Raw genomic sequence first — 24,125 nt, forward strand, 5'->3', positions numbered from 1 at the left:
GAGCTGCGCCTGCTCGGCCAGGATGTAGGCCAGGTGCTTGTGACGCTGCGCCTCCAGGTTCTCCTGGGACAGCGACCCCGCCAGACGCACCGCCTCCCCCAGCACCACCGCCCCGTCCTGCAGCTGGCTGGGCAGGTCCGACAGCGTGTTGAAAATGGAGGCCGAGTTCTCTGAGGACACAAGCTCCTCCTCCTGGACCAATCACGAGAAGGAGGGGGTGGGGTTACACACTGACCAATCAGGGAGGAGGACTGACAACTATTTCAACAATGTGCTGAACAGTTTCATGTGAAACGAAAGAGACTGTAGGATAGATTATGTATGAATGAATGAGTGAGCTGTAGAAAATGGGTGAATGAAACAACGTGTGTGCAAATGCGGGAATGAATGAGTGATCTGTGCAGAAGATAACGGCAGACGTTAAATGATGAGTCTCGGAAAACTAACAGAATGAAAAATGGCATGAAAGGGAGAGGGTGAAGGAGCCAATCGTAGTGAGCAGGGAAGTGTTTGCTCCACCTTGAATTTGAGCATGCCCAGTGTGACCTGGAAGAGCACCACGGAGCCCTCGTAGAAGAGCAGGTCCCAGATGCGCAGGAGCACGCGGATGTCCACAACACTGGCGAAGGAGGTGAGGAACCAGTGCAGGGTGATGAGAGACAGCTCTGCAGAGACAATGAAACAGACTGAACATCCCCTTTAATGCACAGCACATCCCCTTTAATGTAGGGGACTACCAGAACATCCCCTTTAAAGCAAAGAACATCCCCTTTAATGCACAGCACATCCCCTTTAATGTGCACAGACATCCCCTTTAATGGCAGCCATCGCCCAACCACCCCTTCATCTAGGGACTACCAGAACCATCCCTGCAGCACCAAGCCCCCTTAATGCCGCACTCCCCAACGATTCGTGCTCGACTGCCTACAGGATCAGCCAGCCTCGACCCAGAGCTGCCGGCACCCAGCTCCATCCACCCCCACAAAGTCACTGCGCACCCAGAGCCCCGCCCCCCGTGGCCCCGCCCGCACCGATGTCGTGCTCCTGCAGCAGCCGGTCCAGGCGGGGCAGGTACTGCACGATGAGCTGCCGGAGCACCCGCTGATCCGTCTGCACCCCCAGCAGGGTGGAGGAGAAGTAGGACGGGGGCAGGAGGTCCTCTATCAGAGCGCACATCATCCACAGAGCGTCCTCCTCCTCCACAAACAGCAGCAGGCACGACACCACCTGAGAGAGGGAGGAGAGAAACGGGAGGAGGGGGGAGAGAAACAGGGTGGAGAGAGGAGAGAGAGAAACAGCGAAGGAGCGAGGACAGGGAAAAATGGGGACAGGAGAAGAGGAGAGAGGAAAACAAAAAGGGGGAAGAGAGATGAGATGAATATTGAGAGATGGAGATGTGAAAATAAAAGGGAGAAGAGAAGAAAAGGAGTGTGAGAGAAATAGTGAGAGAAGGGGGAATTACATAAACAACAGAGGGAGAAGAGAGAGAGAGTAGGGGGAAGGGTAGAAGCAGAAGGGAGACAGGAAAAAGTGGGTGGGAGATGAAAAGAGGAGAGAATGATTAAAGTTACCAAGGGAAACGGAAAATAGGCAACTTTGTGTACCCACTGCCTAAAGAAGCACACATACATTAGAACTGCAACAAAGAGATGCTGTTGCAACATCTCCCACTACAAACAATACACACTTCCTGCTTCACTGGCTGACAAAGGCTTCTACACAAGGGGCCAAGACTTAAGCAGCTGCTGCAGGGGGCGATAAGGACTCTCTGCTCCGTACTGTCTAAGCCCCCAAAACAGCCGGTGTTTTCTGGGAGAGGCAGTTACGGTGTGTGTGTGTGTGTGTGTGTGCGTGTGCGTGTGTGCGTACGTCATTTTCGAAGCAGGAGTGTTTCCTGTCTCCTCTTCCACCCACACAAGGGACCGGAGAGGATTTATTTCGAGTGCCAACAGAGTTTGGACCGCCTGCTCCTAAGCAACAGTTACCAGGTAGCATGGTCTCCAGGGGCAGGGGGGCAACCAGATAACTCTGAGATCCTCCCCTTTCTGAGGTCACGTACCCACTCTTACTACCTACAGCAGCTGCGTTCAACACTGACAACACTACCGTCTCTGTTCCAGACAGCAGCCATCTTTAACCAAGATGGTGGCAGGGTAGTATAATCGGTAAATAACTGGGCTTGTTGTTGCAGGTTCGATTCCCTGGTAGGACTCTGCCATTGTTCCCTGAAGCAACGTACCTAACCTTAACTGCATATCCAGCTATATGAATGGTTACTGTGTAAAAATGCAAAAGAAAAGTTGTGTAAAGTGGTCTGCTAAATGCTCTCAAAGGGTAATTACACCCTACATCACTTATTTATAGCTGTAAACATGTTTGTACGCCTATTTTATAATGAAAAATTTAAATGCATGCCATTTCAACATTTCTGAAATAATGATCATACATGATCTCCAACGCCTAGTTTGACAGCGTGATCCGAGTTTCAGGAGCTAGACGCAAATACATTTGCATATAGAATACTTCATGCAAATGAATGGACACACCAACTCCACCCACCCCAGGAAGCATTTTTCAAAACTGTGCAGTAGGCAGAAGCAGGGTTTAACAGCGAGTGTGGCTACTCTTTAAAGCACACTAAGACAGCTTCATAAACAGAGCCCGACTGAGCGTAGGACCATCAGGGTCTCATCAGATCTGGAGAGGGGTGTCATTGTGATCCATTCAGAGCTGGTGCTGGTGTCCGCAGGCAGGGAGAGCGGGCCAGACCGAGCCCGGAGCAGGACAATGCGCGCAGGTCAATGCCGCCGTTCGCTACAGCCGCTCAGACTGAGCGCAGACCAGCAGGTCTCCACTCGAAAACGGCTCGCACAAAACCACACTTCACACGGAGAGATTTTTCACTTTGAAGACTGGGAAGGATCCGGCACGGCGTGGACATTCCGCCGCCGTTCCGCACCATTATCTGCGCCTCTCGCCGGGACTCGAGGCCAGCTCCACTCTAAAGCAGCTCAGTTAGGGAACTCAAGTCCAATTCATCCACTGGAAAAAAAGGCCATGAAGCTCCGAGCATTCTTCACATGATTAACGGAATCTCTGTTTGTTTCCGGAGTGATGCGAGAGCAGATTTATTCTGGCTCCGCTGCCCGTATCCACCCACGCTCCCCCTGCTGGGTTACACCCTGATGCTGGGTTTCCTATGTTGGGTTCGACCCTGATGCTGGGTTCTACCATACTGCTGGGTTCCACCCGGATGCTGGGTTCCCCCTGTTGGGTTCCACCCTGATGCTGGGTTCTACCATGCTGCTGGGTTCCCCCTGTTGGGTTCCACCCTGATGCTGGGTTCTACCATGCTGCTGGGTTCCCCCTGTTGGGTTGCACTCTGGTGCTGGTTTCCCCTGTTGGGTTGCACTCTGGTGCTGGGTTCCCCCTGTTGGGTTGCACTCTGGTGCTGGTTTCCCCCTGTTGGGTTGCACTCTGATGCTGGGTTCCCCCTGTTGGGTTGCACGCTGGTGCTGGGTTCCCTGCTGCTTGCATGGTGCTCACAGCACAGAGAGGCATTTCCCTTCAGGCATTTAGCTGGAGCTCTTTTACATACAGCAGAATATTTCCCTGAAGCAGCTCAGGTAAAGCACTCCGCTCTGCGCCAGGGCACGGCAGCGGGGGAATGTGCTCGGGGGCGTGTTCCTTGGCGGTTGTGGCGCTCACCATGCCGGTGCCCTGGCAGTACCCGATGTCCGGGTAGAGCCACGCCAGCCCCCGCAACACCCGCCGTAGCCTGGGAACGCCAACGCTGAGCAGGCTACTGAAGCACGCGTTAGTGGGCATGGTGCGCAGCAGATCCTTCTCAATCTGAGAGAGAGAGAGAGAGAGAGAGAGGGGGAGAGAGAGAGACAGCAAGAGAGAGAGAGTGAGAGAGAGAGAGAGACAGCAGGAGAGATAGCGAGAGACAGTGAGAGAGAGCAAGAGACACAGCAAGAGAGAACGAGAGAGAGAGAGTCAAACTCCACCTTTATTCCAGTATAATCACCTCCACTTCCATGACTATAACCAATAAAACACAGAAATAAAATAAAGACCACTTTTATGTATATGTCATGACACCGTGCTTTCGTATCTTCTTTATTATTAACGTAAATATTGCAGTACAGTTTGTTATCCGTTATGGGCAATTAGTCATCTCTGAATACGGATTGGTAATTTATGTGCACGCTTGCCAAACCATAAAACCGAATGAAGTGAGTAAGATGAAGAGGGAGGGAGGGAGGGCAGAAATAGGGATTTATGTCCCACGCTCCGTTAGGCAGTAAGGGCGAGGCGCTCCCCTGCTGCGCTCGGGCTCTGCAGTACCTGCTTAGCAGCGGTGGTGTCATCGTTAGAGCTGTTCTTAATGATCTCTCTGTAGGAGATCTCCGACGTGCGCTTCTTCTGCAGAGCGCCAGACAGACGCATCCACAGCTGGAGGGAGGGAGGGAGAGGGGGAGAGAGAGGGAGAGAGAGGGAGAGGGAGGGAGAGAGAGAGAGGAGGAGAGAGAGAGGGAGGGAGAGAGAGAGAGAGAGAGAGAGAGAGAGGGAGGGAGAGAGAGACAGAGAGAAGGGAGGGAGGAGAGGGAGAGAGAGGCGGAGGAGGGAGGGAGGGAGAGAGAGAGAGAGAGAGAGAAGGGGAGTGGGGGGAGAGGGAGAGTGAGGCGGGAGGGAGGGAGAGAAGAGGGAAAAGGGGAGAAAGAGAAAATAGATTAAACTAAACTGCATCACTGTCTTTATTCCGGCATACTTCGCCCTGCTTCCATGATGATATAAACCCTGGACATCCATTATCTGCTAGTACACATTATTAACACATAGCTGCCATAACATCCAGACTGAAGGCTTTCTGTGTCCATAAATTCAGCCCTGGGCTACTTCTGCATACAAAATGAGCCAGTTCAGTTACACATCTCCAGCAGTCTGCCATCAGCAGGACGGAAACTATAGTTATACAGTTCGCGTCACAAACATTAAATGCGTCTGCATAGAGAGAAGGTCCATGTTGCGCCGAATCTGTGCCCATCTGTGTCCTGTTGGTGCCCCGTCCGTGCCCCCCACTCCCCCGTGCCCCGTCCCTGTCCCGTCAGTGCCGCGTCTGTGCCCGGTCCGTGCCCACCTGCGGCCTCATGCTGTGCGGGATGCCCCCCAGCACCAGCGCCCTCAGCCGGTCGGAGCGGGGCAGGCAGGGCGAGATCAGGTCCCAGGTCAGGTCCCCCACCGTGTGGTTGTGGGTGAACTCCAGGTGAGCCTGCCAGCGCAGCCTCTGCTGGGGGTCCTCACGCTGGGGCCCGCCCTCTCGGACCACGCCCTCCTGGAGCTCCACGCCGTCTGCGACACGAGGACAACAACGCTCACAGAGAGGTCCAGTGACCCGGTGACCCAGAATCCATCCCATAATCCTGCTGCTCAAAGGCAGGACAGCTACAGCTACAGCCAACAAAGCATTTGCATTGGGCAGCATACACTGAATCATGTCTTTTTTTTAAAATATCATAAGAATAACTGGCAGCCAATCAGTAGCAAGGCTGTACAGCTTTAACACTGACCATGTAATTTCTTTTTTCAATAACATGGAAGCTGATTGGCTTTTCTCAGCACCCAATAGATATCAGTGATTATGTTTTTTTTTTCCCCAAAAGCATTTCACATCGCCTGACGCGTGGTTGTTTGCTATCGCATCAGGTGTGATTACAGAAAAAATGACAAAAGATCACCTATACACCTATATATATATATATACAGCCCTAATTCACAGATTAAATATTAGCCTACAGCTTGTAGACTAAACATCTGTAGGGCACCAGCACGTTTACATTTAATCCAAACCTCTGTACACAAATGCAGAGATTCCACTCAGCTCATCTTCAAAGAGCTACCAAACTTCATCTGAGTGTGCAAAGAGACTCATCCCTCATACACGGACACGCACACGCCAAACGTCCACAGGGAGTGGCGTCATCGCACACGCGTGCACAGCTGAAGTCCTCACACGCACGCCGGCACGCAAAGCAGCTGCACACATGGTCTCCTCCCTTAGGGTCATGGACCACACCCTTATTTTGACTTGGACTCGATCAAACGTGCAACCAGAACCCTAGCCGCCGCACTTGGCACTGGTGTTCAGTGGTGCTGGGAAATCATTTGGGAGCAGTTTGGCCTGGATGGAGTCATGTTGGATTTTCCGCCATTTAGAATTTTTTGAACGAAGACATTCTAAACATCTCCGACGATACCGTTGAGACGGATCTCCTTGAAATTTGGCACGAATCATCTTGAGAGTACTGCGACCAAAAGATGCATTAAAAAGATAAATGCCAGGTCAAACATTCTGGCCGCAGTAAGCCAATAAAAAGTTTTGGTCTCGTCCAAACCGCACCACAGAGAAAGATTCGATTCACACAGGGGTCAGGGAAAAGCACATGGCCGTCCGCCCACCTTCGCTGTCAATCCGGAAACCGAACTCATCGTACTGGGGTTCCGGTTCATCCGGGGAGTCCTTCTGCAGGGAAAACACACCGAGACCCACCAATAAGAAGTCTGCTCCACTGCAGCTATCAACAAACAAACGAGTCAGTCATCATTAACGTTTGGATCTGCAACTAATAAACAAATGCAAGGCTTAAGGGTGGAGCTGTCCTCACTCAAGCGCACTGGCGGGCACACACACACACACACACACACACGCACGCATGCAAGCACACATGCACACAAACACGCAAGTTTAGCAGCTCCCAAACCTCACTTGTGAAGGAAAAAAAGCTTATGTTTGCATTCATTAGCAAACGATAAAATTATTGACTATGAAGAACTCTTAAATGATGCTCCTTGACTCCTGTGCATTAGCAGTAAAAACTATACCCCTGCCACTCAGCAGGATAAAATGTAGCCCTAGGGTAGGAACTGTAAACCGCCATTTATGCTAATTGACAGCATCACGCTATTTAAATGGCACTTGCTTTTATGAGGTGCTGCTGTATGGATTTTTTGCTGGTAATTTAACATCAACACCAGAAGCCGCAGTAACATCCTCGACTAGGCAGAGATTGTGGCTCATCATGACTGCAGGAAAGCAGCCTGGAGGAGTCTGGTCGTTTTCACAACCTAACGTCGTACGCTCTGTTTGAATGATGTTAATGACATGACATCACATGAGATTAGGCTGTCGTGTGAAAACAGGCACACTCCTCACACGGGGGTACTCTGGTATGAAAAGTACCAAGCACACTATAAGCTGCTCATAGCCTAGAACCCCTGAATGCTGTGGGGGGGGGGGGGGGTTAACATGAAGGCGCTGAATCTGTACCTGGTAGTACTTGGCCAGTAGGTCCTGAGGCCACATGCTGGGAGTTAATGCTGAAAAGGGGCCCCCAGGGGCCGGAGTGAAGCTTCCTGGAACACAAAGGGGAAGACAGCGGTGGCGGTGAGGGGCAGTGTCGACTGGAATCCGGACACCGGACACCAACAGCCGGGACTCTGAGTGCTCACCTGACATGCTGCGGGAGGAACCGGCGTGACAAACCACAGGGATTCACACAGGTCCTGAGCGCTCAGGTGGGGGGGGTGAGGGGGAGGGTCCGTCCACGAGCGCCGACTCTGGACAAACGAACAAAACCAAGAAAATCAGTGAACGCGTTTTTTGAATAGCCATTGTGTTCTGTATAGACCGTTGTCATTGCAACAACCTTAAAACAAAGTTAGGAGCGAAACCACCCCACAGTAAACCACAGGAAACTGCTCCACCCAGATTAGGCTTGCACAGAGGGGTGGGGGAGGGCACGGGGGGCCCGCTAGAGTCAGGCCTGCCTGTCTGAACACACAGGCTTTCCATTCTTCTTGTTCCTCATATGCTGAGCCCTGTCCACGATCCTGGGGTCCGCTTAGCATAACAATTTAACACAAGAGCTTTTAGTATGGATCTTTTTTTTGTATGGTCACTGGGTTTTTACTTCCTAAATGAAAAGGAACGCAGGCCCCATTCTGTACACCAGAGGCTGGCATCATGCCTGTACACACACCCCCAGCATCCATGGTTATTTTTTTAAATATGTAGAGGCCATCGCAACCATCGACTCAGGTCCATCCCAGGGCCGTGTAAATGTATAAAGCGTCGGTCGTGGAGGATGACGCAAATCTGGCTGGTGCTGACGTTGCAAGCTGCAGCCACAGGAGTGCTGAAATCACAAACCTGAGATGGCACTGGCATTTTTGCAAAACTGACATTTTTGTGCGAAAATGTAATCTTCCAAATCCCAAAGTATTGTTTGAAAGAATGTATATTTCACTTATAAATGCCAAAAACAGAACTAGACAGATTCTAATTAAATAGCTGAGAACACACAAGTTGGTGCTCATCTTGCTTTCATACTTGTACTTTCTTTCTTGCCGCTGCCAACACTGCGGCAACATAAAGCATCCTCTGGCGAGAGAAGTTTAAAAAGCACCCTTTTATCACTCTTGGAACCATCTATGAAAACTCATCAATTACTGGCCAGCACTTAGTAAATGCAGTTCCTCCTCCCTGGGACAGAGCCAGCAACTTCACTGGAGAATAAAAAATTGACTGATCACACATTTAAAAATCTTATCTGTTGTGCTGTGGCCCACGTTTCTCCTGGAATGTGAGGCTGCGTGCGTGCGTGCGTGCGTGCGTACGTGCGCGCGTGTGTGGGGGAGAAATGGGAACTTCATTTCACACAAATGAGTTGAAGGAAAGTACTGTAATAACCAGAGAAGCCTAACTGCTCATATAAGGAAACTATGAATAGCCTAAGTGAATGACTCACCCAGATTTATTTTGACTTGCTAGACTGGGGTACCACAGTGCCTATAGGCCTCAACACTAATATGCACAGTGGGTGAAACCTGCCATATGGGTATGTGTACAATTCTCATTAAATTCAACAGAAGTCAAATAGAAGAAGGCCAAAGGAATTACTGAGCAGTGACTCACACGGAACTCAATACTCAGCACTCAATACTCAGCCAGGCTCCTGAGGAGATAAGGCTCTGCATGCATATCACTCACTGCGCTGGTGCTGAGAGAGGCTGACGGTTCCTAGTGTGATTCACATGTGCAGCTGGATACTGCTCTAAAGTAATCAGGGCTGAAAAGACGTCGCCCAAAACGCAACAGCAGAGTCACAGACCAAACTTAAGGCCCCAGCCGTAAGGCTGCTGCGGCTGGTGGCCTTCATCCTGACTCACACGGTTAAACACTCCGTGTGCCACAGTTACCACACCTGTCCTCAGGTATGCGGGTCAGGGGTCAATCCCAGGCCAGTCAGGAAAAAAAAAAGGTGCTGACGCGACCCCCCCAGCTTGCAGATTTGGGTCACGGCCTTACGACACGCTGGGGTCACGGTCTGTGAGTCCGCTCGCAAATCGACCGTCAGCCGCCTTCCCGCCACAGAAACCAAGATAAACAGAGACCTCGTGACCTAGCCGGGCTCAGACAAAAACAACCCGTTAATCAGCCTTCTCTTGGGATGAGGTGGCCCTTTCATACAGAACCGGGCCTGAATGTACACGGCCCTAAAAGAAAAGCATCACTCGCCACACAGCAGACACTCGCCGTGCTCTTCCTGGGTATTTTGAGATGCTTCTCCCCGGACTCACAAGGTGACATTCACCAGAACGCATCTTCCGATAAAATTCGTCAAGCTCCCTCATCAGTCATCGCCAATCAATCTCCCCGAGGGGGTAGGGGGGTAGGGGGGGGGGTGTCTGTTCAAACAATGAAGGGGATTTAAAATGTCGAAGCAAAGCCGGGCGAGCAAGGGGAAAATCAGCTCTCATTATCTCCGCATCTCACAACAGTGCTTCAGAGGCCGATTTGCATTGCCCTCCTCGTCCCCGTGGAAACGTAAACGGGCAACGGGAAGACGAAGAAGAAAAAAAGGAAAGAAGAGAGAGGAGACGGGGGCTGCAGCCAAACGCTCTGCCTCGGGCCGGCTGGCATCTTAGCGCCAACTACCGTCTTCAGTCTCCCGGCAACCGGCGCGGACGTTCGCGCGCGTGGCCGCTTGGCAGCCAAAATAACTCCAGCAGTACGCCGAACAAAAAGCACGCAGGTAATTAGCGTCAGTCCCAACCCTCCGCGTCAGGGACAAATCAACCCTGGATTCGGAACGAGCGTCACGGGCAGAAACGCGTGGGACTCCGACGCCACAAATAATCACCATGCAAACTATGCAAAGTTAAAATGCAAAAAACGTGTTTCACACAAACAAGCGGGCCTGTTCGGCAAGTTATTTTTAAATATTACGAATCGTAACGAGCCTTCGCCTTGCAACAGACAACTTTCTGCCTGTGCACATCAGACGAACAGAACAACGATACCTCCCAGTGCGCTGCACACAAAAACCCTTTCTCAGCAAACTATTTTTAGGTGGGGGCCTCAGAGGGTGGTGCTTTCAGGAGATTAAAGAGTTCAGGAAGCCCCTCCTTTGACAAAAAACAAAAAAAAGAGAAAAGCAAACTGTAGTGCTACTTAACAGTCTCAGGTAGGTGTGTCAGCCAATCTTTACACAGCTCCCCCTCCACGCCCTCTTTGGCAAGCGCTCCGCCTGGGAGTGCCCCGATAGCAGTGACAAAAAAAACCTCGCATTACCCAGAATGCACCGGGAGTTCCGAGGTAGGGAAAGCGGGCTCCCGTTACCCAGAAACCACTGAAACCTCTGGGATGAACTGCAGGCCATGTGAATGACAGTAAGGGAAACTCCTTACCCTCCCGTGACTACCAGCACTCACACCCTCCACCCTTCTACACCCCTCACTGTTAATCTATAACAGGGCTCCACAGCCCTGGCCCTTAGAAAGCCCAGCGTCCGCTCTATAACACAGCCCTGGCCCTTAGAAAGCCCAGCGTCCGCTCATTTCCACTGCTGCTCTGCACTGAGCTCAGTTTAAGGCATTCATGTAGATTATTAATCCACCTCGCCTGGCTCTTCAGTGGAACTCAGCCACTGATTTTAGGGTGAAAACTGTAACTAGCATAACTGTAATTAGCCTGTAGCTCTCCAGGGACAAGGCTGATTACTCCTCATCTTTACAACATAGGCCCAGGTCATCCGCTTTGCACTGCAGAATTTATATACAGTACTTTGTTCTGTTTTCTTGCAGCTGCGTAACTGATGGGATTCTTTTAGGCTGGGTTAGGCTGGGTTAGCCAATCACGTCGCCTGTACGGGAACAGGCCAGCGATACATCAAATGGAAGCACATCCAGCTTGATCCGCCAGACCAATCGGTGCTCTGTCACTTCGGCTCTTCAAACATCAGGACAAAAACGGGACGAGGAAATGGCAGAGGGGGCCGGGGAGCGGCGGTCCCGCGCTGACCGTCCCGTGGTGACTGACGAGCGGCGGAATTAGCACCGCGACCGAAGCGCAGCGGCCTGACTGCACGTCGGCGGCGAGCCAATCAGGAGCCAGACGGCCGGGTAATAGCTGCGCTCAGCGAGCAGCGCCTGGGTGGATGACTGACACGCTGACTGACGCGCTGACTGACGCGCTGACTGACACGCTGACTGACGCGCTGACTGACACGCTGACTGACACGCTGACTGACGCGCTGACTGACGCGCTGACTGACGCGCTGACTGACACGCTGACTGACACGCTGACTGACACGCTGACTGACGCGCTGACTGACGCGCTGACTGACGCGCTGACTGACACGCTGACTGACGTGCTGACTGACACGCTGACTGACACACTGACTGACGTGCTGACTGACGCTGGGCCCTGCAGGTATCAATCAGCCCAGCCCTGGTCTGACCCGCCCGCCATGACAGGATTCTGGAGTGATGATATACACCCCCCCACCCGCCCCCTCTCTCTGCCTCTCCTTCTGTTGCTCACTGTCACGCTCTCCTTCTCTCATTCTCATCCCATCATGCTCTTTCACTCTCTCATTCTCTTACTCGAAGGTTCTCATTCTCATGTTGTTTCCTGAAGTCTCCCTAGCCCTCTCTAGCCCCCCCCCCCGCTGTCCGCTGTCTCAGACGCACTGGCTCTGTTCCACCCCCCCCCCCCCCCACTGACGTCAGGCAGCAGCCTGCTGCTCCTCACCACCTGAATTACAATCACCCTGCCCCCCCCCCCCCCCCCCCAAGCCCATGACGCACTGCACACGGCAGCCCATTCATCTGAGTTCTCGTTTCAGACCGCAGAAGCACAAAGAGCACAGCCTTCCCCTGGACCGTGAGAGGGGGGGGGGCGGGCAGCAGAGTGGACTCGCGGCCTGCAAGAAGAAGGAGGGGGGAGGGGGGGCATCCTTGGCTGGCCAGCCCGGCATCAATAGTTAAACATAAGCTAAATGCTAATAGGCAGGATAACGGACAATCTATCAGAGCAAATAATTAGGTTAGGCAGATATTGTTATTATAGCCTGAGGTTTTAAACCAGCTGGTCAACAGTCCAAGAAAATGAGCACACATCAATATGCAGGTCAGAAGAGCTGATACAGTACGTCTCAGGTTCCTGGCTGCGTCACGAGCCTGAACCAGGAGAGAGGACACAGCTCCTACACTGGCTGGAGCCGCCATTCCACTCCCCAAACAGGTTGACTCATTTCTGAGTGCGCAGACTCCAGTATGAGACCGCAAAGACGGCCTTATGCAAACAAACTGCAGGCAGCACATTCGGCTTACAGGAAAACAGCAGACCGCTAAGAAATATGGTCAGGGCTAGAGCCACAGCCGACAATTAGCATGGCGGGAATACGGTCTTCCAAACCATTAGCGCGATTCGCGTTTTTAATTCACAAAGATACCATGTTTTCAGTCATGGTGCTAGGCTAATGCTACCCTGCTTAAACGGGAATCTACCCACAGGCATCCCCAACACCGTGTCAGTCTGTTTCATCTTGATCACATACTAACAAAGTGTGCTTCAGTTAACCATATTAGGCTATATAGCAGTGGTTCTCAAACTTAGTCCTAGGGGGCCCTCTGTGTATGCTGGTTTTCATTCCAACCACAATTGCAATCCCAGAATTTTAACAAGCCATTTCTTTTTTTACTTAATTACGCTTTTCAATTTTGAAGGACTATTTACCCTCTTAAGCCACATTATGTCAGAAATACCTATGAATGTCATGAAGAATAAGTCCAATATTGTAAACAATTACCAAAAAAGAGGCAAAAATGTTATAACTCATCAATGAAAGGCTGAGGTCAATCAACAGGCTCCTAATTGGTGAAACTTTAGACACACAGCCACTAAAAGGAAGGATTAAAAGACACAGCTAGTGATATCAAGCATAACCTGAGTTCTTTTAATAAGATTAAGGGAAAAACTATTAAAGGAAAACACAATTCAAAGGAAGCCCATATTCATTTCAGCAGACTGTGATTAACCAATAACACAATGCAGAATTCAGAAAGCCGCTCACCTATCAGGGTAATCCTTCGAGCACAAGCACAATGACCCAATCTTGTCCCCCCCTCAGCACGACTGATTAACAGTTTCTTAAACCGGAGCTCAAGAGATACGCTAAAACACATTTTGCTAGCTGGGAACATTCAGGCTAATGGATTCATTTTAGCCGTTACACTTCTCCTGGTTTAAGAGAAGGCACAGACAGGCACAAGAAGCCTCAGTAAACCACAGCTTTAGTCCCTAACAGCCACACAGCACCCTTTTCTCAAAGATCAGTGTGCCATTTGCAATGGCCTGTACTGACGGGTCAGTTGCACTGGTTAATCAGCACTGTCCCAGAGACAGAACAACAAGAAAGGGCAACACAATGCCATTCAATCACTGAAATCAGGGCTGCACCCTGACTAATCCTACAAGGAATTGTCTAGTATGCTCAGACAAAAATGCCAAGTTTTTTTTTGCATTTTCCCCATATCTGAGAAGACAATGGTTCGCCATATCTTAGGAGCTCACTTTGTGCATGTGATTAAAAACGAAAAAACATAACATTTATCGCTAAATTCTGAGCAGCATATTCGAACAAAGCACAGAATCTGACAACGAGCTTACCAGCTAGGGAGAGCTACAAAGGAGTTGTTGTTCAACATCTGTTTCAAAAACAAGGCCTGTGCATACAGATAAACCCCATTTATCAACGTACGCTGGTCTAATGTTCAACCACCAATGAACGACCAAAACAACTCTGGCTAATTACAAGAATTTAAATGTCCTCCTTTCAAAACAGTTGTGTAAACATCACTGATAACATCTGACACTGGGCCAAAACTCTGTAATCAACAATAAAGTACCATTGTGCATTTAACGCACAAGATAAAAGCCCTTCAGAGTTAAGTGGAAAAACAGTAGGGATAATGCAATCTGTCTTAAACCATTCCACAACTTTTTCAAACAAGCTACTAAGAGACAGTATCAAATCTCAACTACAAATAATTTTGATGTAAAAAAAAAAAAAAGCGGCTTACCAAATTACAGATATCAAACTACTGCCAAGTTTGCACTGACCAGCATGTTTTAAACTAGATTAAAATTCAACAAGAACCACTCCTAAGCTCAAGTATTATTTCCAAATGTCTTCTTTTGTTTTCTGAATGCAAAATACAGGCTAGTTTCAAAAAGGATGATTTTGACCTTGTGAAAATTTACACTACAATTCACATTTTTTAATTTAAATTAAGGAAAAAATGTATTTGTCCCCATCTACAGACAGCAACCCAAATGCCCCCAGCATGATATGCGCAATATCCTGCACAAAATATTAGCGCCAAAAATAATCCAGATTTATAATAATTACTTCTGACAGTGCAGGCGGGAAGAACTCCACTCCTGTTTAATATGGACGTCAGCATTCATGGTCTTGGCCATTTATCAATACCTCTGCACTTTCAATATCCATTGTGTATGCATGTGCACGCGTCCTCTGTCAGTCAAGCAACCGAGTACACCAGTACGATGTTCCTACCTTTAAACTTGATCAGGGAAGGAAATGCGTGCAGAAATGTCCATGATTCTGTTTCTTCAAGCACCTGCGTGACGCCGCAGAGTCACTGCTTGTGAAAGGCACAAGGTGGTGGCGACATGCTTTCCGGAAAGTGCATTACATTGGCAAATCAGAAGACCGGTTCCGCTGAGCGTGACAGAATTTTAAAAAGGTACAGTTTACAACTTGAAAATGAATCGAGCTGGACTGTACTGGATTGGATTACTACCAAAACAACATTCGCAATTCCCTATAGATTAAGCAAATGTGGTCGTTTTTTCCTTTAATGGAAACACTGTGAGAACCGCTCACATCACGCTTAGCTAGTGACCCTGTAGATGATTCCTAAAGCCTACCCACCACCCCACTGCAGGCGGTCAGCTGCTTCCACACGGTTAAAAAACAAATAACATGGCGGTGACCTTCGAACTCACAAAGCGTTCTGATTGGCGGACGTTGATTTTAGGTACATTTAGGAAATAAAGGCAGGAAAGCGATTCGGAGAAGTAAGTGAGGATCTGTGATGATGTAGGCCTAATCAGCAGAAAAATTAAGGAGAAGAAGGAGAATAAAAAGGAGGAGGAGGAAGAATAATTACTAATTAAACTGAAGTTGGGACTTTATTCTGGACCACATTACACTGTATTTCTTTTTTTTTTTTACGTGAAGTCAGATGTTACAGAAGTTAATGTAGCCTAAATAAGGGCCAAGTGTGTGGTCAGTGGTTACATTTATGAAAGTCCCTGTTCTAAACTCTCAGTTCTCTATAAGCACGGGGCATTCCCCTTACCCACTTCCCAAATGCCTTAAAAAAAACATTTCTTCATCTGTTGAAAAAGACAATCATTCCACTTTCAAAGTGAACACCAGTAGGAGCCACTAAATAGTGTTTTGGCAACAGTATTTTCAAATGACAAGTAATGGCTCATGAGAATGAATTATTAATTTAAACATGATACACAAACATAAACCATTAAGTGCACTTAAGTCACATTTCTTAATTTGCACTAATTTCAGCACTTAATATCAACATGCTGAAAGTCCCCCTGGGTAAGAACAAGAGACAAATTAATTAATTACTGAAATATTTCTAAAATTTAAAAATAAATGAATGAAGCTACATTCTCACTGTGTCAGGCCTGTACTGTAAAAACAGACTGGATTTGAATTGAGGCACCACTTGTAGCAGCCTTGAAGAGAAAAGCCAAGGTGTCCAATTGTGGGCTGCTGGACTTCAGCTGGTTCCCAAAAATCAATAAATTCAATCTTTCAGAAAGGTTACCGTTCCATCCCAGCAGCACAGGAGGGTATCCACATTCAGTGAAACGCGACTGCTGTTTTTTTCCACACCAGCTCAAAGGGGAGCGAATGTCACTTGTTGGCTTTGCATAAGCAAACGGTTTCAGTTAAGAGCCGGAGGGTGAGGCGGGGCGTACGGTCACAATGCTGTCTGAATACTGACCTACCAACAAATGACTATGAGGAAATGCTTGGTTTTCAGGACAAACAAAGATGCAGAAGATGTTGAAAACACACAAAGTCCTCACTGGGATACTACTTTGGCCAGACGATACCAGGAACAAATGCACCAGATGTTAGGGTTCTGCCAAACCCTGTAACGAGTGGACCCACAGCTTGCTTAGGAGCACCCAGTCAGTCAGACCTCTTTCGTGGGCCAGATCAAATCACAGCGCAATGAGAATGGGTCTTTAACCAAAGGCCATGTACAAGGGCCCAACACTTGGGGAGTTTTGCATTAGCAGAAGGGTTCATTAAAGGCCAGGAGGGTGTGGTGAGGTTATGCGACTGCACCGGCACGCTGTGCAAACAACAACGTGGAAATACTAGTTTCTGGGTCAAAAATGCCTTTAACCACAAGCGAAAAACCACAAATTGCTTGTTGATTATGTCGTCATTCCAACATTTCTCAAAACTGAGCCCTCACTCTCCCTGCCCCACACAATTCTGTCCCACACATACACAAATATGTTAGGCCACAAAAAGGAGTCGCAGACTTATTTCAGAACTGTCATATGCATAATATGCTGTCAGTAATCAAAATCGAAATTGTATAATTTATTCCTATTGCAAATGTAAAACCCTACATCATGCTTTTATATTACTGAAATATGGCTTACCTGAATAATCTATATCTAGTGTGCCGATCAAACAATCCAACCCTTTTCTTCCGTATAACGCGTAGAAGGCAGGTTAGAAATTAATGACACTAGGGCAAAAAAATACGCATTAATTTTACAGACTTGCGAACAATAAGAAGCTAGTTCAAAATCATATACTGTGGCCGCTATTAAAATTAAGCTTAACATTAAGATGAATTGCGTTGGTTGCCATGCCAATCCGTAGCTACAGTTTGCTATCCTGGATGTTTGCTGTCCCGGCTTCCGTGAATCTATCCCGGTATTAATGACATATGGTACATGGAGAGTGCCACCAAGCTGTGTCCATGTACCATATGTCTATAATACCGGGATAGGTGTACTACAGGTGCCGTTACACCTGCGCAGTTAACGAGGAAACGTTAGCTTTTTTTAAAGAGAGATCCATGACTGTGTAACAGTAACGCCGTTGCTGTGCAGTCACCCATCTCAATGACCGATCACTGATACAGTACGCTGCGGAGTTGCGATATTGATAACATTTTTGTGATATCGACAGCCCAAGTTAAACTTTAGCTGGCAAACGTTAGCTATACGCTTTCTACGTGTCTCCAGTTATACTTAGCCGCTGTCACAGCGCACCTATGTGGAAAGCTAACTACTGTATCTACCTAGGTGACTAACGTTATCCAAACTGGTGCGTAGTCCCCATCGTTTATGATGATTTTCACGTTTACAGCTACAGCGACCTGATACATAAATAGGTATTTTTATATCGTAGACGTATAGATAATTTCCCCTTGCTATCTAGGTAGCTTGCTAGCTTTCGAACGTGGCATATGCTACCATGCTAGCATACTAGCTCTTTTTCCCAAACGACAATGCCTGATATCAACGCTACAATAAAATACCGGCTAAAAGTCAACGCTGACACACAAATCAACAGTTAGCTAGCTACCTGCCCACCTAGAAAATTACATTATAAGATAACATCAGCTAGCTAAATAGCGAGGTATAGGGGTAAAAACAGCAAGTAACGGCACAGAATAACTGGATAGCCGGCATGATAGCGATACCTTGCGATTTTGTTGTCTCTCCACATAGGTTTTGCAACGCTACAGTCGGTGCTTTTAAAATCCCAGTTCTTAAAAAACAAACCACGGCTAATACAGAAAAGACAAGCAGGATAACTGTATAGCTATTATCATTAGCAATATTCAATCTCCGGTTTGCTCCCGTCCTGTTTTGCGTCACACACCTGCTAAGGGACGTGCTGTTTATATTGTATTCCTGCGCTGTTCTCAATGGGACTTTTCCAGTGTTTTCCCAGTGCGGAAGCAGTTCCGGCTCCCGGAACCGCCTGCCTTTTTACCACATTCTCTAAAATAGAACTTCAATATCCTTCCGCCAAACGCATATCCAGTCACACTGAAACAGGACAGAATATCTGTGTCTAATGTTTCATACAGCTACGTGCTATGTTTCTTGCTTTTGCACAGAATAAATCAGTGTGCCAGCTTCATACATTTCCGTGATCTGTTTCAATGCATATCTTTTTTGCAACTGTTTTTGTTACAAACTTGTTTTAGAAAGTTTTACATAGCTGTGTAGAAGACACCAGTCAGATTTTTTACATTTTAAATTATTGATATTACATTGTATTTTTGATGCCTAGTTCTACACTACAGTGTTCAGCATGGATTTGGGAGGACATGGACAAGCCTCTCTCTGGGGACTCCCAGTCAGATCCAGGTATTTGGTGTGTTCCATCTCAAGCACATCTGATCAAAGGCTTGATTATGCCTTGCGTACATTAAACAACTTTCAAAATCCTAACAGAATCCTAACAACTGGGAACATCTCACATTTAATGACCACCTCTCATACAAATCGCTGGTATTTTCATTCAAGGAACACCCACATAATCACGGGCTATGGTCACACGGGGTCACACACTACATGAGCCATGCTCAAAGATGTGTGATAAGATCAAATCAGTTGATATACTCGTAAGAGTCGCAGACTAGTTTAAGACTGAATCGGGAGAGCTGTAACTGAGTCTCCCATCGTCTAACATTAAACAACGACCAGAGAGAGGTGTGTGCCAAACTTATGCAAAGACTGGGGATTTTCAGTGGATTTTCTTAAGATCTTGTAAACTGCCAAATTTTCATTAACAATCCTGTAGTGTACACTAGGCATTAGTTGCATAAGGTGTGCTTGAGGTGGAACACATCACATACCTGGATCCGGCTGGAGGGGTTTGGAAACCACTGGTCAAGAGAAAATAAAGATGCAGACAGAAATAAACTGTGGGATTAAAGGAGGAAATGTGTGACAGCACAGGCATCTACTTCACAAAAACAAGTGCTACAAAATGTTGGCATATTTCACAATAAAGGGATGGATATGGAGACTGTGAGGAGCTCTATGTGTCCAAATAGAACTCAAATAGCTTTCATTGCATTTCTGTTGATGTAATTAAAGGTCCAGGCAAATGAATCCAAATTGCAGTTATATTCCCCAGAAGTGACAATTGATTGTCTTCTAAATATTTATTTCAAGTTTTTAACCCAATTATAGGCATTAAATTGTAATAGACACTATTAGATTATGGTGACCTATTCAGCAGACAAGGATAGGGTGGGTGTGTCTTCCGCGCTCATTAACAGTCATATCTGTATGACACATCATGTGCAAGCCATTCCTCATTGCTAGCAAGATTAGAGCCAGTAAGTGCAGTAACCTTACATGACTTTATGACAAAATGAAAGAAAGCAACATAAACTAGGCTTTACCATCGTATAGTTAACCAAGGAAGCTAGTTTCAGCACAGGCTTTTATACTTTTATTTATTTATTTATTTACTTACTTATTTTGAAAGAATTATTTAAAAATATTTCTTAGTCATTTATGAATGCAGAAAAGTATTAAAACAACACATCAGCAAAGAATTCAGTTTCCTGGACCTTTAATGTGAGCAATTAATTCATACCCATTCATGACCATTGGAAACCTGTCAAAGAGCACTATCCCTAATTTCATCAGTCAAAATCTAAGTGCATCATTGCTCACTGTCTTTGTGAAAGAGTTCAAATACATTTCAACACATTCTAGGTTGTGCAGTGGTCTGATGAGCTATCATCTCAATGACATGAAGGGATATAAAGAAGCATCAGCAGAACACAACGTGCTAAAATAGGAGAAAAACGAACAAACGGATGGACAGGAGGTGAGATAAACATCCCTTTGCAACTTCAGAGACATGAAGTCAGAGCTCCGGTCACATGACTCCTAGTGGGACTCGTCATGACACCCACGCCTCAAGAAGCTCAACATTGTATCGCAATTATCATATTCAACAGCAGGTGTCGCTACTGCGCATGTGCTGCGCAGTGTTACAGAGGAAATTGCTGTTCATCTGCATCTCGTGATATCGCAAATAATAATAATAATAATAATAATAATTTCATGATTTAATTTACTTTTTGGTCACATATTGCTTTGCTCCTCTTCAAAGCAAACCTCTTACTCTTTATCCATATGTTCAGATTTATCTGATACCGTGTCCAGGTTGAGAGAGAGAGAGAGAGAGAGAGAGATAAAAAAATACTGCTTGAATTGTGTGTGTGTGTGTGTGTGTGTGTGGGTGTGTGCATGCAGTAGGGAAAGATAGAAAGGCAGATTCACTGCATGGTGCGTACTTCCAAGAGTTTGTCTCAGTTTGATATCAACATTAATTTCAACTGGATCAATATGGCAGCAGATAGCATAGGAAGTAGAGAAGACTAAAAAGAACAGAAATCCAGGCAGCTGTGAGGCAGGGGGTGTAAGCTCACAACAGCCAGATCACTGGGTTCAATCTGGAGGCCAAGACTGCATCAGTATTTACCTCAGATGAAAAGAATGTTCTGGTGAAAAACAATATAGCTGATATATATCTGGAACAGTGACCTCATAAGAACTGAATATTTACCCCTCACATCAATAGTGAGATGTGGACCATTACAGCAGGGAACAATTTTTTACTGGCAGTGTGGTGATGATGATGATGATGATGACGATGATGATGATAGCTGATAACTCCAGTTATTAAGAATGATATCAGCTATTTTGATAGAACATAAATGAACATAAATGAATTAGGAACAAAAGGGAACCTTGAAAAGATGGCAGATATGTACTGTAAATTTTTAATGATTGGATGATGTGTGTGTAGTCCTGTTTTTTAAGGTTTTTTAACCTTAGGATATCATTTACAAAGGACTTTGTCATGGATTTATTAATAACTTATGAACATTTATAATTCACATATAAATCATTTATACATATCTGAGGGGAATTTTGTATAACTTATTTATGAAATAGATTTAGCAACCTATATAATTTCAAGGGGGTTTATGTGATAACTGATATGTTGATAAATTATGATATATTCTGATAAATAGACTATTAATACAAACATCCACTCTTCACTGTTTGGCCAAATATTTTTCCTGAATGTAGTAATCAAGGCAGATTATGAAATTGAATGTTTTCTAGAATGTGGAGAATCTGCCCATTTCTCATTTTTTATCATCCCAGTAGCTGGTTCACTGCATTAGTGTATGTCTTCTGGAATAACACAGCTTCCTGCAGGCAACCCAGGCCCCTCATTACCCATGCCTCTCGCTGTCTGTGCCCCTCAATACCTGTGCCCCTCTGGTTTCTGCTGGCTACCTGTGCCCCTCACTACCCGTGCCTCTCACTGCCTGTGCCCCTCATTACCCGGGCCCCTTAATACCTGTGCCCCTCTATACCTGTGTCCTCAATACCTGTGCCCCTCATTCCCAATACCCCTCGCTGCCTGTGCCTAGGGCCAGTACTGGGCATAGTCAATATAAACAATATCCTAAGACAGAAATAAAAAGAGCACTGCTTTCATGATAGTGTGCCCCTTCCCCATTCTGCAACTGCAACCCCCTTACCCCAACACATCCAAATCCCATAGCATTTCAATTATTAAAGGATGTAAGAACATGAGGCACAAAATAGGCTGAAGATCACAGATATGCAGCCTGCTGTTTTCAGTGCCACATGCAGATCACACATATGCCTTGATTTCAGTGCCATTTGAGCACAGCCAAATGTAACAGCAGCCCAAGCAGAGGAGGGATGAGGGGGGGGGGGGGGAGAGAAGAGCCAAACCTTCTGTTTAAGTATGAAAAGGGCACCGAATACTACGGTCAGGGATTAAACCGGTGAAATGGTGCTGTGGCTGTGTGAGGTTGCCGCTGCTAGCTTCTGAGCTGCACACACGCAGCGTGCGGAGTCTCCCACCGCTAACTCCCGCCACTGTGAGGTCGATGGGCTGTTGGATTATTTAACAGGTGAGCCGCACGCGCGCCGCTGGATCCGCGCGGCTACCCGCAGCGCGAGAGGACACAGCGCGCCGACCCGCTTCGCCAAAGCGCCAATAAGCCCCGGAGCCCCCTCCCGGACGGAGGAAGCTAATCGTGACCCCGTGACGAGGAGGGGCGCCCGCCCGCTGCGGCTGTCGATTACAGGCCTTGTGTGAGGGAACGCCGGGCGTGCCCTAACTGACCCGATTTCCTGATCCCCTGCATTTCACAATTCATAAGCTAAGGCCTGTAAGCAAGCACACACACACACACACACACACACACACACACACACACACACTCTCTCTCACACACATGCACAGACATGCACACACATACACAGGTCTTTGATAGCCGAGGCTTGGGCCTGCTATCCCTTGGATGCAGTCCTGGGTGACGTCAGAGGAGGAAACTCATGCAGCTAGCACAAGCGTCTCACTTTGATGCCCCTCTGCGCAGCAATAGATCATGCCCCTGAGCTTTGAGCTGGGGGCTAAAGAAATAACACCCTGGTGATGGAATAGGCAGCCTTAATATTGATGAGTTGTGAGTCAGCAGGCCTTTTCAAACTAGAAAGGGGGAGGAAAATCACAACTCCATCAGTCTCCCGGCAAATCCAGCTCTCTGATGTGGTGTAGTTGCCCCACCATGCAGCAGGTGGCACTGTTGTGCACAATCACAAGCCCGTGTGTGTGTGTGGCTGGGCGCGTGTGGCTGGGCGCGTGTGTCAGAGTGTCAAAAATCTACAAGAAGCAAACTCATCTTCATGAGTCTGTGCAAGGATGCAGAGTGATATCAGGTTTGACGAATTGCTGTTAGTCTTGACTTCGGCTGTGGAAAATATCTAAGCGATGACAATATACAGTATGCGGAATAGATGCTCAACTCAGAAGTAGTTCTAGGATGCATTTATGGTGCTAAATAGAAGCAAGCATTACATTTCTAACACGGGCAACCCATAAGGCAACACACACACTTTATGTTCACTTTTCTGCATTGTAAAACTGCTCAGGGTCTTCAAATATTTAAAGGTACTGCAATAATTTCCGTCTCTCTCTCTCTCTCTCTCTCTACTACTCTTTTCCATTCTCCCTTCCTCTTCCAACTCTAATCGCTTTCTTATCTGGCTTCTCTCTCATCTCACTGGAGTGTCCATGTTGTTTGTCTCTAATCTAGGTTACAGTACATTTTATGGTCCATGTTTCTCGTCCTAGGGCTTGTTATGGATCCGAACCTGTACTTTGGTTCTCGCTTAGCATGGTTTACTTGCACTCATGCTTTAGTGATGCTGCATCCTTACCTGCTGGTCTGGAGAATGCTGTTAGTCAGGCCTGGTACTACTGTCCATATTAATCAGGTGAATGCACTAATGTTTGTACTATGGAAGAAGTCACTCTGGATAAGAGTTTCTGTTAATGTAATGTGATGAAACGTAATGTAATGGTTCACTCATTAACCATTACATCTGGATTTAGGATGCCAGGATGCAAAGCGGGCATGGACACTTCCGCACACGGCTGAGTACTGAACGACCAACGCCACAGCAGAGCTCTAGAATGTTCCGCGCACTCTGTGGTTGGGTTACGATGGCGACAAATCCAGGGGCTGAAGCGATTATGTCTGAAAATCTTCTTGGAAACAGCATAGGCTGTGTTCTATTCGACAGGAAAAAACAGAATACG

At 47.2% G+C, this 24,125-nt stretch overlaps 1 protein-coding gene across 5 annotated transcripts in view; it reads right to left on the bottom strand.

Annotated features, from left to right (window-relative positions):
* sgsm3 (small G protein signaling modulator 3) overlaps nt 1-18,314 on the bottom strand; it is a 34,421-nt gene extending 16,107 nt beyond the window's left edge. For 2 of the 5 annotated variants that reach the window (XM_064315861.1, XM_064315865.1), the window contains exons 1-10: nt 18,139-18,314; nt 7,513-7,620; nt 7,331-7,416; nt 6,463-6,526; nt 5,144-5,355; nt 4,351-4,458; nt 3,709-3,852; nt 1,032-1,227; nt 520-665; nt 1-192 (exon numbers count right to left, since the gene is read on the bottom strand). The exon at nt 1-192 is cut by the window's left edge and continues 42 nt beyond it. In XM_064315861.1, coding sequence (XP_064171931.1) covers nt 1-192; nt 520-665; nt 1,032-1,227; nt 3,709-3,852; nt 4,351-4,458; nt 5,144-5,355; nt 6,463-6,526; nt 7,331-7,416; nt 7,513-7,519 — 1,155 coding nt within the window. In that variant the 5' untranslated portion in view covers nt 7,520-7,620; nt 18,139-18,314. Of the gene's footprint in view, nt 193-519; nt 666-1,031; nt 1,228-3,708; nt 3,853-4,350; nt 4,459-5,143; nt 5,356-6,462; nt 6,527-7,330; nt 7,417-7,512; nt 7,621-14,017; nt 14,143-14,927; nt 15,338-17,083; nt 17,173-18,138 lie in introns of those variants that run through there. The other 3 variants (XM_064315862.1, XM_064315864.1, XM_064315863.1) reach the window with 3 other exon arrangements.
* Nucleotides 18,315-24,125: the final 5,811 nt, after the last annotated feature.

Source organism: Anguilla rostrata, chromosome 17, assembly GCF_018555375.3.
Source record: "Anguilla rostrata isolate EN2019 chromosome 17, ASM1855537v3, whole genome shotgun sequence".
Classification (NCBI taxonomy): Eukaryota; Metazoa; Chordata; class Actinopteri; order Anguilliformes; family Anguillidae; genus Anguilla; species Anguilla rostrata.